This window comes from Oryzias latipes, chromosome 3, assembly GCF_053564925.1.
Source record: "Oryzias latipes strain Hd-rR chromosome 3, Olatipes_Hd-rR_3.1".
NCBI lineage: Eukaryota > Metazoa > Chordata > Actinopteri > Beloniformes > Adrianichthyidae > Oryzias > Oryzias latipes.
The window spans coordinates 32,598,294-32,621,415 of record NC_136239.1 but is presented as its reverse complement, the minus strand read 5'-3'; the positions used below and the strand labels follow the sequence as shown (position 1 = coordinate 32,621,415).

At 37.2% G+C, this 23,122-nt stretch overlaps 1 protein-coding gene across 1 annotated transcript; it reads right to left on the bottom strand.

Moving 5' to 3' along the window:
- Positions 1 to 16: 16 nt before the first annotated feature.
- On the bottom strand, positions 17 to 12,687 carry dpep2 (dipeptidase 2). The gene is made up of 11 exons (XM_011493285.3): positions 12,374 to 12,687; positions 11,942 to 12,072; positions 11,719 to 11,845; positions 11,389 to 11,518; positions 11,033 to 11,183; positions 10,803 to 10,872; positions 8,486 to 8,662; positions 3,778 to 3,862; positions 3,596 to 3,671; positions 683 to 818; positions 17 to 223 (listed from the first exon to the last, which is right to left on the bottom strand). Exons 1-11 carry the CDS (start codon positions 12,503 to 12,505, stop codon positions 32 to 34), a joined length of 1,407 nt encoding a protein of 468 aa, XP_011491587.1. The 5' UTR covers positions 12,506 to 12,687; the 3' UTR covers positions 17 to 31.
- Positions 12,688 to 23,122: the final 10,435 nt, after the last annotated feature.

Sequence of the window (23,122 nt, the reverse complement as noted above, 5' to 3'; positions counted from 1 at the left end):
TAATTTAGAACTAAGCTGTAATTCTTGATGTTTATTTGTTCATAAAAATGCTAGAAAGAAGTAAGAGTGATGACATGAGATACAAATTCGGTAAAATGAACTTTGCTCCAGAAATTGATCTCTGAAGAATTGGATTATGACGGTCTAGTCTGCAGAGATTCTTAACTTTTTCAGAGGGAATCTGGTCTTCACTGGGCATCAGGTGCTGGCTGTTGTCACGAACCTGCAGGGACAAACATGAAGAAAAAGGATAATTGGGCATGGTGCAGAACATTTTTGAAAAGGATGGTTTCTATGTAATGTCAGGTAAGGGATAATGACTGACAAAGTGTGCCTTGTCAGAAATGAACGCCCGCCGTGGAAGCCTGAACCATCTTACGCGAAGCAGAGGACCCTTGCGTCTGCGATCTGCGTTAATTTTTGATACTGCACACTTCAAAGGCTATTATCCTACTTACACCATGGTCACTTACAGTAGAAATAAGTATTCAATCAGTCTTTAGTAGTTTAGTCTTGTTATTTTTTTCGGTTTACACCGCTTTTTTCACAAAAAGCGGACTATTTGTTACATGGTGCTGGGTGTTGTCACAGTAAAATAATGCGCCACTGAGCCAGCTGAGCTGGTTGCTAACACAGTATTCCCTTACTGCCATCAAAGGGACTTCTGTTTTCACTAACTCACATTCTCGACTTCCTTGAACACTCGCAGGAAGTTTCTTCGGAGGACATCTGCAAGGTCTTGTTCAGACCAGTTTCTCTTCAGGAGTTCTTGAATGAGGGCGGGGTACTTTGACACATCCTGTAGACCCTGAGGAAAGCTGTAAATCAAAGCAAAATGTGGATGAAAGCAATTCTTAAATCTGTCATTTAAATGTGTCATTTTTTTAAAATATACTGACAGTATCATTCCCTTCAAATTCAGTAGTTTTTTAATTTTACAAGAACAATGGTAAATGAAACCATTTAAAATAATTTCTTAAAGAATATTTTTGTGAAAGAATTACTTTTGTAAAAAACCTCTTTGAATAATGTTGAAAACTGGATAATTGTCAATTGCACACATTTCCTTTTGCTTCTGAAAAGAAACCCACTATAATTTTTTAACAGTTTTTGTAAATGCATCAGCAGTAATACAGTTCACCTCAATTAAAATCCATTGTAAAAAAAAAAAAGGACAAATCCGTTGATATCAAAAATCTAAATAAATGGTTTTTTTTAAACTATACATTTGTAAAGGACTCCAAGTGCAATGGGTCTGTGTGTTCTACAGCCATGCGTAACAACTGCCGTTCTGTTCACTGATGGAAAAGCCTGCGGTAGAAATATTGATTCAATGATTTGTGTAGCTAAAGTTTAGTTTATGCCGGTGAGAAGTGATACATCAAGTTAAGATATTATTTTTTAATTTCCAGGAAAAAGTAAACAAACAGCTTCTTTATTTTCTGAAGGGTTCTTACCACTTTTTCTTAGTTTCATTGATAATATTGTAAACATGAAATGACTGTTGGAGCCAGATTATAAGCCACACACTCCCAAATCACACTTTAATACAAATCACATTTCATTGCTATTCAATTGACTCGTCACTGAGACCATAGTAGTCTCACTGACTTAGAGGGAGAAGTAACCAATAGTTTAGCCTATTTATTTGAACACACCCACATCTGCCAAACAGCATGGACCACACTTCAGCTAACAGCTCCCTCACTTATGGTGTGGAAATTCACACTCCGGTTTTCCACCTTCCATGAGTCTTAGGGGTTTAAAGCGGGGGTAACCCCCGGTTCGCCACAGTGTTGTAGATTGAGGATGTAAGCGCGCGCGGCACGCGCCTATGCGTGCTCTACGTGGCTCTGCAAAGCGCGCACGCCTCGGCGCAGCGCATGCACCAGAAGTTTCCTTCTACAACAGTGATGGAAACTTCTGGCACGCAGCAGACCGGTTTTTCCAAACCCGTTGGTGATGGTTGATTTTTTCACGCTGCTTTTAACGATGTCTCTTAACTAGAAAGCTGCGTCATATTAGTGGCAGTCACGTGCATGTTGGGTCTAATGGCACCAAAGGATCTTGGGATTCTTGGGATGCGGCTGGGCATGGGTGTTTCTTTTATTGCACCATGACTTAAGTGTCTAACAACTGAAGTCAGGTCCATGCTGTTTGGCTGCTTGAGTGCGTGTCAAAGCAACAATCCTTAATGCTGAACATAGAATTATGCAGGCAGTCTACCCTCTGAGACTGCTAGAGCGCTCCTGGCGGCCGATTAATAAAAGCATAAATTAGCTGCATCATTGAATAAGTTGCAGGGTCAAAAGTTGGTGTCAAAAGTAGCGGCTAATAGTCCGGAAAATACAGTAAGTTGGAATTATCTGAAATTTATAATATTAATACCATTTTATATTAAGAAAGAAATAGATCATTTCTATTTGCATATTTGTAATGATGTGAGATTGGATTAGTTGATTAATGTCTCCTGCCTTGCTATCTGTGTTCACCTGCAGCATCAGGTGTAGCTCAGATAGTGAGAGGAGGAAAAGACTTTTAAAACCAAAAATTCTCATAACTTTTATTAAAGAAAAAAAAGTTTTTTGATAAAGAGAAAGTGGGCAAATATTTTTGCCAATGCGATTTGGGACCAACCTCCTCCAACAAGGGCTATTGTGACTGCAACAAAGACATACAAGTCAATCAACAAATAATTTAGCTAACTGATTTGATATACATTCCACTGCCTACACAAAAAGAATACCTGATTTGACTTTGTATGGTGTCTAACTGAGACAGGCTGTTGTGAATAAGTAATGTGAATTATACCCATAATGCATTGCACTGTAAATGAACTAACCTAAACAATATATTCTAAAAAAATGTGTGTGTGGCAACTTCTAAAATACAGTAAGACAGGTGAGATGAGGCCATGGTTCTTGGCAGAGCGTTATACTAGAAAGCACCGTTAAAATTGTTTTAAAATCAAAGAAAAAGTTTTTGATTTGAAAACTATTTAAAAGTTTTGGACGTTTTTTCTCAATTTCTGTCTCAGTTCTGAGAAAGTTATTGGATAGGGGCGAAACATCTTCAATCTAAAAAACTATCTCCAGATGGCTTTTGGTAAAATCCCCATAAAGCAATGTAACAGTGCTTCCCCAATAGGTCTTTAGAACTTAACCAGAATGGCCTCTTTTTATCAAGTTCTACATTTTTATTTTTCATGTTACTTAATTTGCTTTGATCATTTAGATTTTAATTACCAGATCCTTTGGACTGCCCGCTCTCAGGCAAGATTTTTGTTTTCACACTTTGACAAACTGGAATCTTGCATAAAATAAACAAGTCAGACTTGTTCTAATGTATTTGAACTTAATCTTAGGCAGTTTTGTCAAATCATATTTGTGTTCTGTAGGATAACGTAAAAAATAAGATGCTTTTAAAGAACTTGCGTACGAGGAGAACTGTATGTGCCCTTGCAAAAATGCTAAGGTAAGTGTTAAAGAAATGTCATCACAAAAGACAGGATGTCAGTTTTCTAGTAGCTGATTAAAGTCAGATAAAGAAAAAAAAAATGCTGAACTGTTAAGTAAAAAAAAGGGCATTTTCTTACCTATCAGCACCATCAAAGTCACCACCTATTCCTATTGACTTAGCCCCAATGATCTTCTTTATGTGGTCAAAATGGTCTGTTAGGGAGTTGAACATTGAGTCAAGTTAACACATGAATTAGTGATCATTAATGTTTTGATGTTTTGAAGCATAAAACTAAGTTGTAAAAGACAAATGCCTTACCAGCAACGTCAGAGATGTTGGCGTCTTTACCACAGGAAATGAACTTGCTGTAGAGATTCACCATGATTAAGCCATTCTTCTGTTCCTAAAACAGAGTAGCTCTATTAGCACAGAGAACTCTTGTAAAAAACCAAAAGAGAAAACAAAAGAGACAGGTGCTTTCGCAGAAAAAAGAAACAAAGTACGTCTTGGGTGATTCCCCAGCCCACTCATGCATTCTCACCAGAAGGCATGTTGATGGGATCAGGGAGATTCTTAAAGTATATCTTCAACAATAAGTTGAAGTATATCTTTATACTAAATTTCTTTGAGACAGGCCAATAGTCTTTCTCCATGGTCTTCCAGAACTCCTTTCAGATCTGAGTTTTAGCCTCTGTAACTGGCCTATGAGGTTGGACTGCTAATGTCTGCCAGCTGCCTTAGGGTTCCAGCAAGCCAGTTAGACTTGAAACAATTGCTTCCTCAGTTAAAATCATTACTTACTGTACTTCTGGTGACCATCACTGGGTTTGTGGATTGTCCCCCAGTACAACATGCACTAATGGACACCATTGTGCTCAAACATGGTTATTACTGTTATAATTAATATTAAGGGCCTGCTCGATCACATTTTTTTTAAGTCCGTGCGGTCAGTGCTTTTTTTTTCGCTGCAAGGAGGACCCGGTAGACAGGTTAGCATTAAGCTAATATGTGCAAAAAACCTTAGCCGTGGAGGCACTTAAAACTCTGAACGGGGAATGAGCATCTCGGATGTAAATATGTGGGAATTACATCATCCTTTATTTTGTTCTGGACACCACCGGAAACACAAATTCATATGATGGTTTCTGAGATTGTAGCAGCATTTCTGCCTTCGGCGATCAGGAGCTTCGCGCTCCGCAATGCGAAGGCAGCTGCCGGTCCGAAGAAAAAAAGCTTGTCCGCGTTGCGTCCGAAGGAGGACCGCAGAAGGCGGAAATGCTGCTACGTAGTCCTGAGAAGCTGTGTACAATCATCAGAAGTTCACAACCATCACAAAGCCATCTCTTCTGCCGCTGACACAAAGCTCCACTGCTCCTGGTGTGTCTATGTCTCTTAGCAGCCGGACACACAAATAAAGCACTGACGTAATCGCCCCGCCTCCCCAATGGAAATGCTTATTCGAATTGAATTATGCAACAATGTTCGCAGGGTGGATGTTAAAATGCAAATTCAATCCCCTCTTTGTATTTTCGTTTTAATTATGACACAGAATAAGCGGTTTTAAAGAAGAAAATGAAAAAGCATTTTGAAGTATTGCTTTTTCATTTTAATTTTTAGTCATTTGATGCAGTTACATTTTGAAAATTAAAAAGTGTTACTGTTAATCCATTTTAATTGTCAAATTATACATTTCTAAATTAATTATGCTACACATTTACCAGAGAACTTTTTGAAAATGAAATGTCAAATACCATTTTCATTATCATTTTAATTAAGGGACAGAATAAGCGGTGTTGAAGTAGAAAAGGAAAAATAATTTTGAAGGAATGTTTTTTCATTTTAGTTTTGAGTCATTTGATGCAGAATCATTTTGAAAATGAAAAAGCATTTCTGGTTTTGACTTTTATTTTTAATTATGCTACAGAATCGCCTCCATATTATGCAACCACACATGTTTGAGAGAATGGTATGCAGACTGCACTGCTACAGGCAAAAAGGCAGCAAACAGCTCCAAAGACTGCAGTGAAGAAATAACAGGCTCCCTCTTGGTCCCCATTGAAAAGATGTATAGTCTTCTATATATTAGCAGAGCTAAAAGAATTTGAACGATATTTAACCAAGTCCTAAAGAACAGCCAAAACGTGCACTACCAGACTTAAAAATAATTTGTTGCATGTTCACTTTTGCACTAAGTTCTGACAGTTTATTTAAATCAGACAGTACTAATTTACTCTTCATGTCTGTGTTTATATGTTTATATTTTATGTGTGTCTGTATATTTTAATAATACTAACCATATGCTTTTCAATATATCCATGTATACATTTAAGGCCATTTCATTCTATTCTTCTGGGTAATTGAAGTCTTAAACCTACAATCTCCAAGAATTTGAACGGACACTCTCCTACTTAACCACTGAGCTGATAGATTCAAGTGTCAAGGTTACAAATACCATTCAAAATTCCTCAGTTCTACTGAACTTTTGGCTTCCTTGTTTGTGCCTAGTTTGTATATGTCTCATTTACATGTTCTGACTTCCTATGACTTGCTATTTTTAGAACAATGCTAGATGTTTGCCTTTCATACCATGGGTCTGATGAGAAAGACAGACAGAATATTTTATTTGCTTCCCCATCATATTTTCTTTCATGTTTCTTACTTAAGTTTCAAATGGTACAGGGTGCTTTTTTATCTTTCTCGAAGCCCCAAACACTTTACAGTCACAGCTCCATTCACTTATTCACACACTGATGTAGGCTCTGCTGACTTACACTGGCACCAACCTATAACCACCAGAGGCAATGTGGGGTTCAGTGTCTTGCTGAAGGACACTGAACCCTACGGGAATCGAACCTGCAATCTTCCGATCAGAGGTCGACTGCCGTACCACGCCACGGCTGCAGCCACCCTATGTGTGCATGAGCTTGTATTAATTATGGTGTCTTTTGTACTTGTTCTTTACTTTCAGAAACATCAAAAATATGTCCTGCTTTAGTATATAGAATATGTGTGCCATGGGATTCTGCTGTTACTGCGCTAGCTTTCAGTATTTTTGGTTTCTTTTTTGTAACATCAGACATTATTTTTTGAAAAAACATTTAATACTTAACTGATACATTTAAAGTATAAAACTTTATTATATTAAAAAAAAAAAGTATAAAACTTTTTTTTTTTTTTATCTTATAAAAACAGAATCTATTCTCAACTTTCTTCTTTACATCCTATTCCTGTACCTCTGGTTTATACACATATTCTCTCCTTCTGCTGTGACAAACTTTTACTCCTCTTCTTTTCAGAATGAATCTTACAGTTTTTCCTTTATGTGCTCTTTGCTCTCTTTACTGGTACTAACTGTTTACATGAACACCATTTTCCAGACAAGCTTTTCTTCAATGAACTTGTATTCTATATTGTCCATGTGTTGAATGTGTTGCAACAGCAGGAAAATTAACTGATTATATCAGTAAACTCAGTCAGCCGAGGGGTAGTCATAAAATTGTCATAAAACACAGTGATTATGTCTGTGCCTCTTCCAGTCCTTGTTACTGCAAATAATGTGTTTACACGTAAGAATGTTCAGCCTAAAGTCTGCATATTCCACGTCTTCTTCTGAATAAATCCTCTTTACATAAATCTTACTGATCATCCTACTCCATCACAGTCAATATCAATTTGTTTCTAAAGCACATTCACACCACCTCAATGGTGCAAAATTATCAAAAAGTAAGAAAACCATTACATAACAATAGTAAATAAATAAATAGTTATAACTTAAACTAAAAGAAGTTCAGAATTAAACTGTTTTAAAAAGTCTGTACTCCCTTTAATTAATCTTATTCTTTAAGCCTTTAAAGTACTCCTTTTATTTTTGACAGAACACTTAAGAGGGGCTTGTCAGTACATTCGCCAGCCCTGTCATTAATCCTCTGACCTGCAGCACATTCTTCCCATTTCCGTCTGTCTGACTCATGAACCTTAACAAATCCACCTCTCCAATGGTGTCCAAACTAGCTTACGAGTCATAATATGGTCTTTGCCACCTCTGCTCACCTTGTGGTGGATCCTTCAGTTCTGAGGATCTCCATTCTTTCAAGCTAACATTTCACCAACAGGTCTGCTAAACTCATTTATTTATAATCGTGTTCCCAGATGACATACCGAGTAAACCTCTACCTTCCACCCTGCAGACAATGACTGTAGCTGTCCAGTTCTTTGTCAACCTTCTTCCTATGCTGCCTATTTGCACTGTCCTCTAATACTTCAGAGTGACTGATCTGTTTCAGAGTATGACATCTATACAGAATGTGTTTCTGTGTGCCTCTGCCTTTATAAGTCACACGTATTCTTGCTTCCTCTGAAACTGACAATTTGATGTTTAAAAAAAGTCTGGAAAAAAAACATTCTGATTAATCGAAATGCAACATTTGTATCAGACTTCTGTGGAAACTTAACTGTATTCTCATTTCTGATGATTTTGGCAAATATTAAAGATATCTGTGCTTGATTGGGTGGAGTCCACTCAAACTCGGTCTATTGTTTCAAAAGGGAAATCCTTAAAGAGAGGAAAATACAAAATTCCTCAGACTCCAACAACGTACAGGTATTGCATTATGAACTTTTGCAAACACATATGTGTAATCTATCACTTTTTAAAGTTTAGTTTCAAGAAATTTTTAAATAGATTTGTCACACTTTTTGTAAAAGGAAAATTAAAATGTTTTTCTGTTAAAGATTATTTAAACATATTTTTAATAAAGTTATTGTTTCTGAGATAGTCATTTGATCTATCTGTTTTTGAAATACGTTTAAAAGGTTGCAGGCTTATAGGTGAAATAAAGCTACTCGTTAAAACTTTAAAGATAAAATTGGGTTTTTAATCAATAATAATAAGACCAAGTTGTTAGTTATATCTTTAAAAGATAAAATATCTCATAAGTGTTCAACTATTAATTCTTGAAGGTAAACAATGATCTATTCCTTCATATGTGCACAACCAATAAATCTCAGAGTAATTTTGCTTTCTTACCAGCTCACGCAGGAGCCAGTCAGGTACGTTGCGTTTGTTATCACAAATGGAGTAGGAAGATGAATGGCTGAAAATAACTGGTGCCCTGGAATGCTTTAGGGCGGCCGAGGCCGTTTCCCAAGAAGAATGAGAGAGATCCACTATCATTCCCAATCTGTTCATCTCCTCCACCACAGACTGAAAAAGACATTTAAAAACAATTTGAGGAGCCATTTATGCATCACAGAGAAAAAGGAAGTCATCAAACAACAGTAGATGTTCAGATGCACAGGCACATTAAACAATCACATGCAAAAATCTAACCAGGAAGTTCTCAATATCACAGCAGCAAAGGCCGGTCTAATAAAAAAAAGCAATACAAAGATGTGCTTATACTGTTGAATAATATTGCTGTATGAAAAAAACGTGCATGTTTATTGGGATGACCCGGCTTCCGGTAAATATTTGGCACCAACCATCTACCTGTTCACCCCAATAAAATAAGTAGTGTTTAAAGGGCTTACATCATGTTTTTCTCAAGCCTTTCAGAGTAAACTATATCCATATTTAATAATATGGTAACTTTGGCACACTAAAGAACACATTTTTTGTGAAATATTAGTTATTGTTGCGACTAATTTTCCAAACCAAAAGTAAGGCGCCTCGATCTCTGAGGCACTGGCTTTCGCTCCCTGTGAGTGCCCATTTCATGACTTCAAGCTATGCCGGCCTCTGCAGCGTGTCTGATTTTCACCCACAAAAATATACAACATCCAAACTTTTGGGAAGTTGGATGTGCATATTGTGCTTATAAAAGGAAAGCTAATCACCGCTAGCTCCATGGAGAAAGCGTGTGTGTTAGCCTGAGGGCGGTGCTGGCAGCGCAGACTTTTCCTGGAAGGGGCTGTTCTCACTACGTTCACACTGCACTGAAACGACCCAATTCCGATTTTTTTGTCCATATGCGACCTGTATCTGATCTTTTCATGACTGTTTGAACGACACAGATCTGATGTATCCGACCCGTACGTCATTGATACGCTACAAACGTCATCATTCCACGTAGAAGTAGGCGGGAACGAGACATCAACCATGGCGGACGATGCTACTGAGACCAGTCAGTGGAAGGGAACCGAGGTCACTGATTTGATTAATATTTGGGGTGACCGCTCTATTCAGGCCAAACTCGAGGTCTCTTATCGCAACTGGGCGTTTTTTGAAAAAATTTCCATGCGAAATGGCCGAGCGTGGTTTTGAACCTGCCCCGCGATGACTTTTTTTCCCCCTTTCCGGCCGTGGTCAGAAGAAGCGCGGGCGAGACCAGCTTCTCCAGGGCCTGAAGGTGAATCCTCCTTCGGGGTTCACTTCCCCGTTCTGACCCTCAGATTCTCCAGAGCGGGTTAATAAAGAGTCAATAGCAGATCTTCTGGGGGGAGCCTTCTTTTATTACCGTTCTCCTTTCTCCATAACACACAACATTAATGCACGTCCCCACTGCCCCCCTCATTCCCTACCTCGCTGCACACGCTCTCTCTTACATACACACGCGCCCCGCCCCAGCACATAAACATCCCCATTCCACAACAGTGGGTACAGACGATCCTGGCTCCAATGCCTTCTTAAAATGAGAATATTTTAATTGTGCTGGCTCCTTTGTGAAAATAAATGTAATAATGCAAAAAAAAGCTCCGCTGTTGACAACACTGTTGTTGACATCCATTGTTAACGTTAGCTACTTCCGCAAACAACAGTGACGTCGTTCACCGTTGAGTACTCTTCTGCACGTGCGGGTCACTTCTGGGTCATTTCACGGTCACACAGGAGATCACAAAAGTTTCCATTTAATCGGAAATGTAAACGGCCTTGCAAAAAAATCTGATTTTTTCAAAAAATCGGAATTGAGCATTAAGCCCTGCAGTGTGAACGTAGCCTATGTCACAATGTGAGAACCCACTCGTTTTCATGGACTGGGAGGGGCTGGTGCTCAGAGGCTTTTAGAGAAAAGTTTAGAAATGTGTGAATGGAAAAAAAAAAGCCACTTTTGGGTTGTTGTTTTTTTTCTGAGGAACTAACATAATAATACACTTAAAAGCTCAAAAAGTTGATTTTGCATGATATAGGCCCTCCTATTTACCTCTGGATAATGCTCCTATTTGCATTGGTATTAAAAATAAATGACTTTAGCAAGGGCAATATGACTTTTGACTGCCCAAAGTGGAAGACTCATGCAATTTACTTTAAAATGCTTTGACACTTTCCTAAAATAGACAGATACATCGGGATGTAGCATGATGAATGCCTACTAATAATAAATCGTTGACATTTAAGAGGAAGTTACCTTGCCAAACGGTGTTAAGCTGTTGTTCTCCCTTTGAAATACACCGTAAAGATCTGTGGAGGTTTCAGCCCTGCAAGAAAAAAAACAAATATCAACATTGAAACATGCAGAAACACTCCTTTATTTCATAAAAAACAATGTGTCCGATTAAATCATACCATGTATGATAGACATTTAGCTGAAATAGCTCTCAAACCGTGACAATTAGTTTAAAAGGCATCCTAATTTACCAGGGAGTGTTGCAGTTATGTGTGAGGGACATGGAGCGGACCCCAAGCTCGTAAAACATCCGCAGAACTGCAAGGCTGCTGTCAATAGAGTGACCCCCCTCTATACTTATCAGACAGGCTATTTTTTGTTTCATCATAGAATTGGTCAGGTCTGCAGGGACAAAGAGAGAACCACAAAACACACAAATATTGGTACAGGAAAAGGCTCCCATTTAAACCATAGAACAGTTTTAGAGCTCTTATGACACTCAATTACTAGAGTTCAACATCCATCACAAGTCACTGGCATAAAAGAAACAAATAAACCACAAAGAAAAAAAAGGAACTTCTTGTTTATAATAAAGAACTTGTTGTACCGTCGTAGGTCGTGACCAGTTCCAAGTCCTGGGCCTTATTGCACATGTGTCTGACCAAATCTATTTGTTCCAGCGTCAGCATCACAGCATCTTTCTCCTGGGCCCCACACGGAACATAGGCCGCAAACATCTGACAAAGCAACACGGGCGTCAAACAACAGGCACAAAGGAGACTAACTGAACTGCTTCCATTTTATCGCCACCCACTTACCCCAAATCAATGCTTTCAATCATACAGGTTGAGAGATGTCATTTAAAATGCCACAAAATGGAAATTAAAAAAAAAAAAGAATCACTGGCACAAACAAAGAATAAACCAGCTGACTGTACCTGTGTTTGCACACTTCCAGCTCTGAGACGAGAGATGTCAGTGGCAACTTTGCTGATTTTCTGCAGGTCAATCTGGCTGAGACGATTGTTATAATAGACCCTGATCTTAAGAGGAAGGTCATTATGACTGAAAAATAAAAGAAGGGAGACAGATTTTAATTTAAAAAAATGTTGTATTTGTTTACTGCCACAGAGGAGGATATAATAATAATGGATCAATTACCCATCAATCAGAGGAAACCTGTCCATCAGTTCCTGTGCTCTTTCCTTTTCAGAATATGCAGATGTTAACAGAGGCATAATTGTCAGAAGAATCCAGAGCCACATGATCACTGGCCAGCCGCTTAACATTTTCTTTAAGGTCCCATTGAAAGCATAATAGGAAGAGAAAAAATAAGAAGTCAACGGTGGCAAATGGTAAAGGAAAACAAATGGTGAAAATTAAATAAATGATTTTAATTTAATTTATACGCAATCCATCTGTACGCTTGTTTTTCTTACTTAAAACTTTTTAACGTGTTGAATATCAAAAGAAAACAACAAATAAAGGGCAGAAAAGTAAACAAAGAAAAGCAGCCGCGTCCAAATTTTAATGGGATCACAGGTTATCTGTAAAACACCAAAAACGGAGTTAACTTTGTTAACATGGACTTACCAAGTCGGTCTGTTTACCACCCTGTTGAGAAGCTGCATGAACACTGTGTAAAGTTTCCAGCGCCTTTGAACTCACGATACGATGACGACAGGCGTGTGCTGCATTCGAGTCTATCAGAAACATCTGCATCATTTAGTTTGACCTCAACTTACACGAAGACTTGTGTATGTGTGGATTAAAAACAACTAAAAACTGAAGTTAGTGCCAGTGTTAAGTACAAAGATTTGATTTCCAGAATTTTTAGATAGTAAAAGTCGACCTGTTTAAAGGGATGATCTGCCTTTTACGTGAGACATTCAAACGCATCAAATCGAATCAAATCAAACTTTATTCATAAAATAGCGCTTCTCATGCATTGTGCAACTCGAAGCTCTTTAACATTTTAAACAAAAAAAAAACAAAAAACACAATATTACAGTAAAAACCACACCCACAAAACTGCAGCAACAACCACCGACCAAGCCAGCAAGCCCAGGCAGAAAAGATCCCCACAAGAAACAGTGGGGCTAAAATCGTGATAAGATGCTAACATTAAAGACATAAGATTTATATAAAAACGTAAAATTGAGAATAAGATGCATAAAATGAAATGAAATACATAAAATAACCTAAACTACCATCTTGATCAAAATGATGGTGCTATCTGCTGGCCAAACCAAGTAATGGGCTGAAGAAACACTAACTGAGGTTTACATTTAGAATAAAAAAAATAAATAAAAATAAAACAATCTTTTGTTTTACTCATCAGTGTTTTGCTTCCATTTTCTAGTTTGAAATGGGGAGGTTGGTGTTAAAACAATGTTGGAAAAAAATACACACGAGAAAAGGAAGAAAACAAGTCAGCTGAGGTAAATTTGAATTAAAAAAATGAATGAATTTAAATATTTGATCCAGTTATTGTTCGGGCAAATAATGGTCCATTTTGCATATCATGTATTTGATCACCTGACCTTTGTAGCGTGCCACAAAACACTTTTCAAATATCTTCTTTGTAGAGCTTCTTTTAACTCGACTAGACTTGTTCTTAATTGCCCTGTAGGGAAAAATTCATTTTCACTTTCTTGAGACCAGAGATAACATCAAGAGGCAGACGTGTGACATCACCCAGACACTTAAAAGTATCACAAGAACCTCACACCATAACAAAAATACATGGCAACTGAAGGGACATTGCCAGTGACAAACTGACTAAACAGTCGCAACATCATATTGAAATACATGCAACATGACATTGGTTCCCAATTAGTGGCCGTGGTGCAGCGATAAATAGCCCTTTTTGGAATGTTCTGTGCTTTTTCTATCTTTCTTGAAGGCCCAAAGCGCTTTACAGTCACAGTCGCAATCACCCCCCACACACACACACACATGCACACACACTGATGGCGGCTCCGCTGCCGAACACTGCCACCATAACCACCTGAGGCAGGTGGGGGTTAAGCGTCTTGCCCAAGGACATTTCTACACATAGGCTAGCAAGACGGAAATCAAACCACCCTAGCACTGGGGTGGCTGTGATGCAATGGTAGGGTGGTTGACCTCTGAAGCGAAGATTGCAGGTTCAATTCCTGCCATGCCTGCCCATGTGTCAAAGTGTTTCCTTAGGCCAGGCACTGAACCCCACATTGCACCACCATGGTGGTTATAGGTTGGCACCAGTGGAGCCGCAATCAGTGTGTGAATGACCATGATTGTAAAGTACCTTAGTGCTTCAAGGAAGGTAGAAAAAAGTGCAATACAAGTATTTATCATTTCAAATTAAATAAGTAAAACACAGGGTAAAATATAATGAGTACTCACAGCTGCTACATTGTGAAAGGTTTCTCAATGGAGAAAATAAATATTTAAAAGAGTGACAGTTTTATCAGGACTGGTTTTAACATGATTACCTCAAAACCATTTCATTCAAGTTAAATACTAAACCAAAAATTTAAACAATTTACCATTAAACAATTGCATTCAAAAACCCAGTGGTCTTTTGATTATTAATGCAGTTTTTAGGCAAAATCAGAAAAACCTCCATCGTATTCTGGGACAGTTTTTGCAGAGCTGCAGTACCTCCTTAGAATTTCACCTCTCAGTTGTGGTCAGGACCGTTTGAATCGGGCAGCCCTGCCTCTCCTTCGTCTTCCCATTGTTGAGAGCTCTCTGTTTACACTTTCTCCCTCTAGCTTACAGCCCCTTACACCTCCAACCTAACATTACCAGTGCAACAAAAATGGCGAGCAATATTGGAGCTACAGTTTTGACCCAGAAACCCACTTGAGCATGGAAAACAAATAGGTACATGGATCTAGTCATCTACAAGTGAATGGATCAGAATTAGAGAGCTTGTGGCGTATTTTTTATAAAACAAATAAGCTCTTTTTCAAATTACATATTTTTCATGTGCTCCTGATTTGCAATAATTTGGATAAAGAAATCCTTAGAAATGCAAATTTAAACTTAATTTTCTTTATATATGTCTTCCATTGTCAGAAAAATGCCACAGGAACACTTAAAAAAACAATTGTCATCAGATTGGGTCTTTAATGAGTTATGGCACAAATACACAAAAGAAAATATGACATGATAAGCTTTTCTATTTTTTTAATGTTCGACATATCACTAAAACTAAAAAGCTAAACATCATATAACTATTTTAAGAAAGGAAACTAAGACTAAAACTAGAGAAATATTTTTCAGGAAAAATAGCAAAAACGTGTTTGCCTGATAGTGGCCTGCATTAATACTTTATAGTAAATTAAACAAACATCCAGTCAGCCATGCAAATAATGTCAATTTTGTTTGATCTATTTGTCAAACTGTGAAGGCTTATTTTAATGTGACTTGTATTTCCATTTCCGTGCCCACCAAGGTTGATGCTCTGACTAAATGGTTTGGTCAATTCAAATGGAAACAATGGCAGCTGGGATTCCCCCTCTCACAGCAGGAGGATTAGCAGAATAATATCCGTAAAGTTGTGATTACTTTATTAAAGCAGCAGGGTGCTCCGATCTGAACTGAATCGCTCTCATCATTATGGACAACATGCCGTATCTCAGAGGGTTGACCAGCAAGCGAGGTTTCTTATTTTCCCCCTGAAATGAACCAAAATCCATTTGTGGCCTGCCTGATGCTCCCTCATCAGCACCAGACTAATTCCAATTTGCACTATTCAGTCAATACTCATTAAACAGAATATTTCAAGTTTGAAAGAATATAAATGAGGAGGCTGCAGTGTGTAACCAGGAGCTCTGCCTTCATAATAGTTTGCACTCAGTTGGAAGATCAGATGTATCATCCTGTGAAAGCTTACTGTTAAGAATTAACACAACCAAGTCATAGGAAAGAGTACATGCATATGTTGAAAAACATGAAAACATTTTGTGGGACATCACTTATTTTTTTAACCATTTCTTCACTTGTGCATTTGCTTAGAAAGCTACAGACATTCCATAAATATACCATGTGTTACGTAATTAAGATTCTGCTCATACATTACACTCAGTTAAGGCCCAAAATGAGACAGACCAGGTATGGCAATTACACTAAGTAGCTATCAGCATTGCCAATCTCCAGATTGTGTTGTTTACCACACAGATAGAACTCCAACAGATGTGGTTATCAGCACAGCTGTCCTGCGAAAGCAACACATTGCCTATCTGCATTACGAAAAATACACTTGGTATACGAAACAAGAAAGTTGTAAGTGGCTATAATGTTTTACTTGTGATTCATTTGTTTGTTTTTTTGTGAATGTGGCAGGGCACATATGAGTTAAATGATGTGGAATGTGGCACCTTGTTGCTGCCAGATGAGTTTTTAATGCTTTGTTTAAATGCAGGCTCCATCCGGTTGTGGTTTTAGGCACGGAACGTACGGGCGATTTTGTAAATTTAAAAGTGGTTCAGTGCTTAGAAACAAACAAGAAAAAATTTCGCCACTATTGGTTTTCTATTATCTCTTATATCACAGGGTATCACAGGCCATCAGGATGCTAAACACCCTCTCCCCTCTCCACCTACCCACCACCCATATCCCCCCATGAACAGTGCTCAAACGAACCCCCCCCCCCCCCCCCCCCCCCCCGCTGCCTTGAGACACTGCCTTAAGTGCACTCGCACTTTTATAGCAAATTGCCTATGTTGTATATTGTAAATTGTATCTTTTTCTTTCTTTTTACTTATTTATTTTATTTTAAACGTATACTTTGTTTTTATTTTTCTTCCCCTGAACAGACACGAGAGAGTAAGAAACGGATTTTCGATTCATTGTATGTGATGCACATGTGAAGAATTGACAATAAAGTTGACTTTGACTTTGGAATGGCCTAAAACCTGCGAATTGGCGCCCCCTGCAGCTACACGCGCACGGGGCTCCCGCATGTACTAACTAGAGGGTTACTTGTCCGGGGATTAAGTTGGTGTAAAACTGCCACTGGTTCCATCAATAGACATGTGGTACTCATATATGCAAAGCTTTGCAGAAAACGTCATGACAGATTTTCACAAATCACAAAAGATTTCCATCCTTAAAAAAAACACAACAAAACAAAAAACCTGCTGAGTGACTAAATGAATGGCAAATCAATTACAGGGATATCATTAGAACTTGTGGAGCAGAGAATAAGATGCATGAATGAAATTCATTGCATTTCTGTCATGAATGGTAAAATGTTTATTTACAGAAGCAGATATTAGAAGCTTTTTATGTCTTGTCATGTGCAGCCAGAAGGCCTCCACAAAATAAGTAATAATACAATTCTGATTTAAATCAATAGTTCCTGTCCAATGATCTCTGCAATTATCTTTTTAGTTTGTAGTCCATCTAATTCTACACAATACATTTATCAAATCTAGTTTATTTTGTTTATATCATAAAGGGGAGGCACCAAGGTGACATGCCTCTCTTCTGAATACACAATCAAACCCTCAAAAACCCTCCGTTTCACAGCAAGATTTACTTTTATTGGTGGCTCATGGGTAGTGTTCAAGTACACCTTAGGGGGCGCCCGTGAGCCGCCAGGTGTTTGTTTCCGTTCTTTGAACAGGTAAACGCTAATAAATACATTCGATTATATTTCATCTTAACACAGTCTGATATAGGCAGATTCGAACATTTTTCGTTTGGATACTGTCCAAAGAGAAAACAGGAAGGAGTTTTTACCAAAAATGTTGCAGATTTTCGTGAAGGAGGAAATATTTCGTTTACCAATAAGGTAGGACACAAATGTTTGATTTGCACAAAAGTTAGTACACAGATCAATGATTTGACAACAACATTTTACATTCGAGAGAAAAAAAAAACTATTTTTTAATTTGATTAAAGTCTTTGAGACAAAAAAAATTGTATACCACTAGACCCATGATGAAGAAAAGGATGATGATGATACATTGATTAGAACAGACATGGGCAAGGATTACTACAGTAATATTTCTGCCTTTTTGTTTTGTTTGCTTGTGTTTATTGAGAAATAATATCTTTTTTTCCCTTCTATGCTGTTTTTAGTCAATCAGTCCCTGATTTAGTGTTATTTCTTGTTGTTTAGTGAGGTTTGGGGTTGGTTGGTTGATCTTTTACTATAAATTAGTGACTACATCAGTCTTAGCTCAGCAATTTTCCCCCTTTTAATTCTAGCCCTAACTTGAAGCATTTTCTGTTCATGATCGAGTATGGTCTCTTTTTTTCTTATTATGACACAAAGACCTTTTTTTTTTCTAAAGTAATGTTTTGTTTTTAGGTCTTTACTCCTTTTATGGTTGTTGATTAGCCTATGCCTTAAGAGTTGTCCCGAAAAATCACAGAAAGTCCACACTGCTATCTATGTTTCCTTCTTTGAATGTGCTCTTGAAGACAGTTCAACTGGACATATGCAACACAATACAGGGAAATTTATTGACCAACAACACTGCATGTTTAGTTTTGTCAGTTGACATCAAACAAAGGCTAAATTCATTTCAAAATCTTTTAAATTCATGTTTGTATCAAACAAAGTAATGACTATTCAGAAGAATTGTTTGCAACATACTCTCATGAGAAAGGCTTGCTCTGAAGCAGGACCATCTTTTTAAATTGATCTGCATTGATTTGAACAGAACCGGATTATGAAAACAATGTTAAACTATAAAATGAATTAACTCAGTAGGGGTGGGATTGTATACATTTGCTTCTTCCCACTCCTTTTCAAGCAATAAGTCAAGCTCTTGACTTTAGTTAATAATAACTATATTTAATGAATCAAATGTGACTTAAGTGTGTTTTTGTTAGGTTTATTCATTTATTTTTATTTTTTTATCAATGCAAAATCTGTGGGATTTTTTTTAATAGTCTACAATTAATGCTTTAAATAAACCAAATCAATCAATCAATGAAAAAAACGGCATGTCATAAAAAATACGGGATATCTCAGTCCAAACTACAAACCTGGATGTATGAATTTAACAGCATTTTTAAATGAATGCTTTCTTGGTCTCATATGTCTGTGCAATATTGTACAAAAAAAAAAAAACACAAAAACATGCACACTGCTTCAGCTCTGCACAATACCCTGCAGAAATATTTTTTTCCTGTTGTGTTGATTTTAAAACATCTTAATACGCCCTACATAGCCAGAAACGTGAACATCTCTTTGAGCATTTTGGATAAATATATGATGGATTAAAAAAATAGCTTAATTCAGAATTTCGTGAATAATTCGTATGAAAATCCACCTCACTTCTTCCTTTTTTTGTCTTTATCTGTGATTACTGTCCATTTTTTCAAGTTATAAGCTTGTGGAGCAAACTCTGTTGGTGCATCAATATAGAAAAGTCTGTATGCAGAATGGACAAAGGTAATTTTTTTAGCACGCCCGCTGAATGTGGGAGTTGTTCTCTTTTAAAACAAAAAAACTTGATTGGGAAAGTATTTCACCTTAACGCACTGTGCTTTACTGCTGATTGCACCATTATTTACTGACAAAAAAAGCCTTTAGTAATTGATGGGGCTGTGGTAGCTGCTAAAAGGCAAGGCTCCAATGAACAAAAGATAAAATTGTTTTAAAAGAATTTGTCTGATTGTCTTTTATTAGTTAGTTTTACAGGAAGAAGAACTGTCAGTATAGGACTTTGTTTCACTTTACCTTTAGTTAGACAGCTGGAGACCTTCATGTGAAATAATAATAATAAAAAAAGCTAAATTAGCAGAGCCCCCTTTAAGGTGAAGCGTCTGTAGATAAATATTCATTTTTGTTTGGATGAAATAGACTTGGTTTCTCTGATGTACAGAGGAGCCTGCGATGCTTTTCATTTGTTGTACAAAGTCACACTGAAGATAATAAGATGCGCTTTTCTGCAAAAAAAAATGGAGTTTAAACATTTATATCTGTGCAGTGGATGTGTGCACAGTCTGCCCACCCATAATGCAATTTTTTAGTAACATTTCATAACAAACAACAAAATAGTTAATTCCTTATAAGTCAGTTTCAAGCAAATATGTGGAATAAACTAAATGTAAACACTTTTAGACCTAAAGGTTTATGTGTGTGTGTGTATATATATATATAAATAACAAAGTGTAATAGTTCTTTCTTTATTTACATTGCAGTTTTAGTACAGAAAAAAATTATTTTGAAATTAAGAAATTATGATTTTAATAAGATAGGAATTATGCACACATTGTGAAAATAATTACTTAAAAAATGTACTCTTTTTTTATTAACTGTGATTTGTAGAATGAATATTGACAACATGTTTATGAAATTTATAGTAATTATGTCTCTCATCACATGATACCTTTCTGCAGCAGACTCTGATCTGCCTTTATCACTAGAGGGCAGCAGTCAGTCACTGTATTGCAGGCGAACGTCTTCACCTTTACACAATTTTTATATGAATCAAGATGAAATGCATCAAAAACAACTTTTTCTTTTGCAAAACAGATAAATGACTGCACTACAACATGATACATGAAAACACTTGTTCGTATCTAAAGCTTGAGAAAAAGCCTTAAAGCATGTCATTTCACATCAGTGCCCTTTCAAATTGTAACCGCACAATGCTGCTGCCTAGAATTGTACATTTTTCCAGAATAATAACCACTGAGCAATGACAGTTTTTTAAATAGCTCATTTTTCCAAGTAACTCACTTGCAATAAGACGCTTTGTGTGTTGTGGCCTTTGGGAGACTGAAAGAATTCTTCAGTTTTAAACTATTTTTCTGCTTGGGATTCTGGCAGCCAGTGTTCAGTGTTTATTATCTGCTCTTACAGCCTTGACTTTAGCATAGCAATTACATCCTCAGCTGCACTGATTAGTCCAACATGGAGGCATTTCTTAAAAATGGGCTTGAAAAGACATTTTCCAACACTTACCAGGGAGTAGCTGGGGCACAAGCTTGTTCATTTAGATAGACCACTGACAGTCAAATGGCAATAAGATGCTGTCAATGGCTGCTTAAGAGTTCGTTTAACCTCTTGTGTACACCGTGCAAGAAACAAAGGGCTGTTCAGAGAGGCATTCATTTAATTCATTTTAACCCAGACACACAATAGAAGTGCCTCCTGTCATTTTTTTTTAACACATTCATTTTTGTTCAACACATTCAGTCTACGGTCACTGACAATATTTCCACCTCTCTTTGGTTAACTGCATAACCTTCTATTCTCTGAGCAATCACATAATCAATCATTGTCCCATTGCTTGACAAGGCAGACAAAGAGAGTGTATGAGTGAGAAAAAACCTTTCGCCCTGTCGGAACAAGTAAGAGGAATGTCGGCTTCACAGGCCTAACACCAGCAGAAAACATAGGCTTGGTAAATATTCAATTTAAAGGATTCCCAGATAAGGAGAGTTGAAAAATTGAGGCAGCACCCATTCTTCTAGATAAGAGAAGACGGAGCCATCTGGAGGCTGGGAGATAGCAAACTCCCACACCATCCCAGAGACCTCACTCTCATCTGCTGCAGCGGCAGAGAAGGGAAAATAGAGTGCCAACACTTTCATTATGGTAACTTCAAAATGAATTTATTCACATTCAAAGCAGGCAGTCAGCTAGTTTTGGGCTTTGGTAAACAGCATGTTATTGCTGTGTCCACTGTTACAAGGTTCTCAAATAATGTTATCCATTTTAATATTCAAAGAATTTTTTTTAAAACTAAAATCTATTTCTCCATATTACCCAACGTTTAACAAATACCAAAAAAGGGGACACACGTAAGCCCTTGTTTGTCTCAAGAGGGGAAGGTACGGTGTGTTTGGCTCCATGGCACTAAAATTACATGACCTTAAAGAAAAAAAAAGCTCTATTTTAAAAGACTTTATTACTGACTTTAGATGTATTAAAATAAAATTCTAACAAATAATGCGGTGCATTTTCAAAGAGATCCCACTTTGACTGCATTTTATGAACAAACATCACATCCAAGAGATTCACTGTTTGAATAACCTTTTCCACATTCCTATATTGCAGTTAGTTGACTCCTTTACCAACCCATTTCATGGCAGCCGCATTGGATTTAGTTCTAGATTAATGATTTTGTCAGTATGTTTTATCTGTTCTCTCATTCGGGTACGCCTGCCGTTATCCCTAATTACCCCTCTGCATTTCACACTTGGCCCTGAATTCTTAATGCATGATAACAGATGCAGGTCGATTTGAAATTTACTTGTAGCATCATTATCTTCTTGACCTGCACTGCATACCGACTGTCCCAAAGGCTCTTCTGTGAGAGCTTTACCTCTGAGATAACAACAACATTAAACGATAACCTTCCAGCGGTCCGAGGACACGCGGTTTGCTTCATATGTGCAGGACTGCAGCACAAACTGATTCGATCGTGGCAAATCGGCAAAGCTCTGATTCAGATAATGGGTTAGAAAGAAAGGTTAAACACTGAAAAAAGGCGGTTAAGGTGTAAATGCTTTATACTAAATTATCCATAAACTTTCATTAAAAGTCAAATTTTACAGTCTGTGCAGTTGGAATTACATCTTATTTTGTTAACATTTCAGAAGCAAACATCACTTTATTTCTAGTTTTCCTTTTTGCACATGGTATCAATAAAATATTTTGTGATTAGAAGCACATGTTAAAGATTCAATTAGAAATTTTCAAAAACATTTCATAGGAAAATTTTTGTACTTTTTTATTCTAAACATGACCTTTAATAAGTTGCTTTTCAAAATAACATTTGATTTGGTTTCCATCAGCAGAGAGCAGTAACAAGACTTGCATCAAAACGAAATGTAAAAAAAATGTCAGGTAGAAAAAATACTTAAACATTGCATTTTGGCAGAGTTAAATAGAAGTTTTACAGTTTTGCTATTAGACATGTTTCCTTTAACACTTATACTTTTCTATATGTTAGTTTGCTTGAGAAATACAGTAATGTAAGAAAAAACCAATGTGCATAGAGCTAAAGGCAAAAATGGGAAGATTGCATTTTTCCCTTGGTTTCATATTTAGCAGAAACACTGAATGGAGGGCAAATCCTGTCAAACCGAGTTTTAATCCTTTTCTCCACTCTGTTGTGTGATGTTATATTGTTATCGTAATGATAATCTGTGCCTGTATTTTTCCCCTTGGCATTTCTATCAGGCTGGGATGGTTTGGTCCCTTATCAACAGCTTTGTCATTAAATCAGCTTTTTCTACAGACAAATTTCACTGCTGTTATTCATATCAATAGATCAGCACACTATGATTTCTTTTTTTTTTTTCTTTTTCTTTTTTGTTCCATCAGAGCTTTGCAGATCCAGTGGTGTGAGTTGGAAAGATTAAATACAAAAGATA

Coding starts and splice junctions, on each gene's coding strand:
- dpep2 (XM_011493285.3), bottom strand. CDS start 12,505: ATGATGCAGATGTTTCTGATAGACTCGAATGCAGCACACGCCTGTCGT. Junction 3,672..3,777: donor CAACATCTCTGACGTTGCTG/GTAAGGCATTTG, acceptor ACTCCCTAACAG/ACCATTTTGACCACATAAAG. Junction 224..682: donor TGTTCAAGGAAGTCGAGAAT/GTGAGTTAGTGA, acceptor TTGTCCCTGCAG/GTTCGTGACAACAGCCAGCA.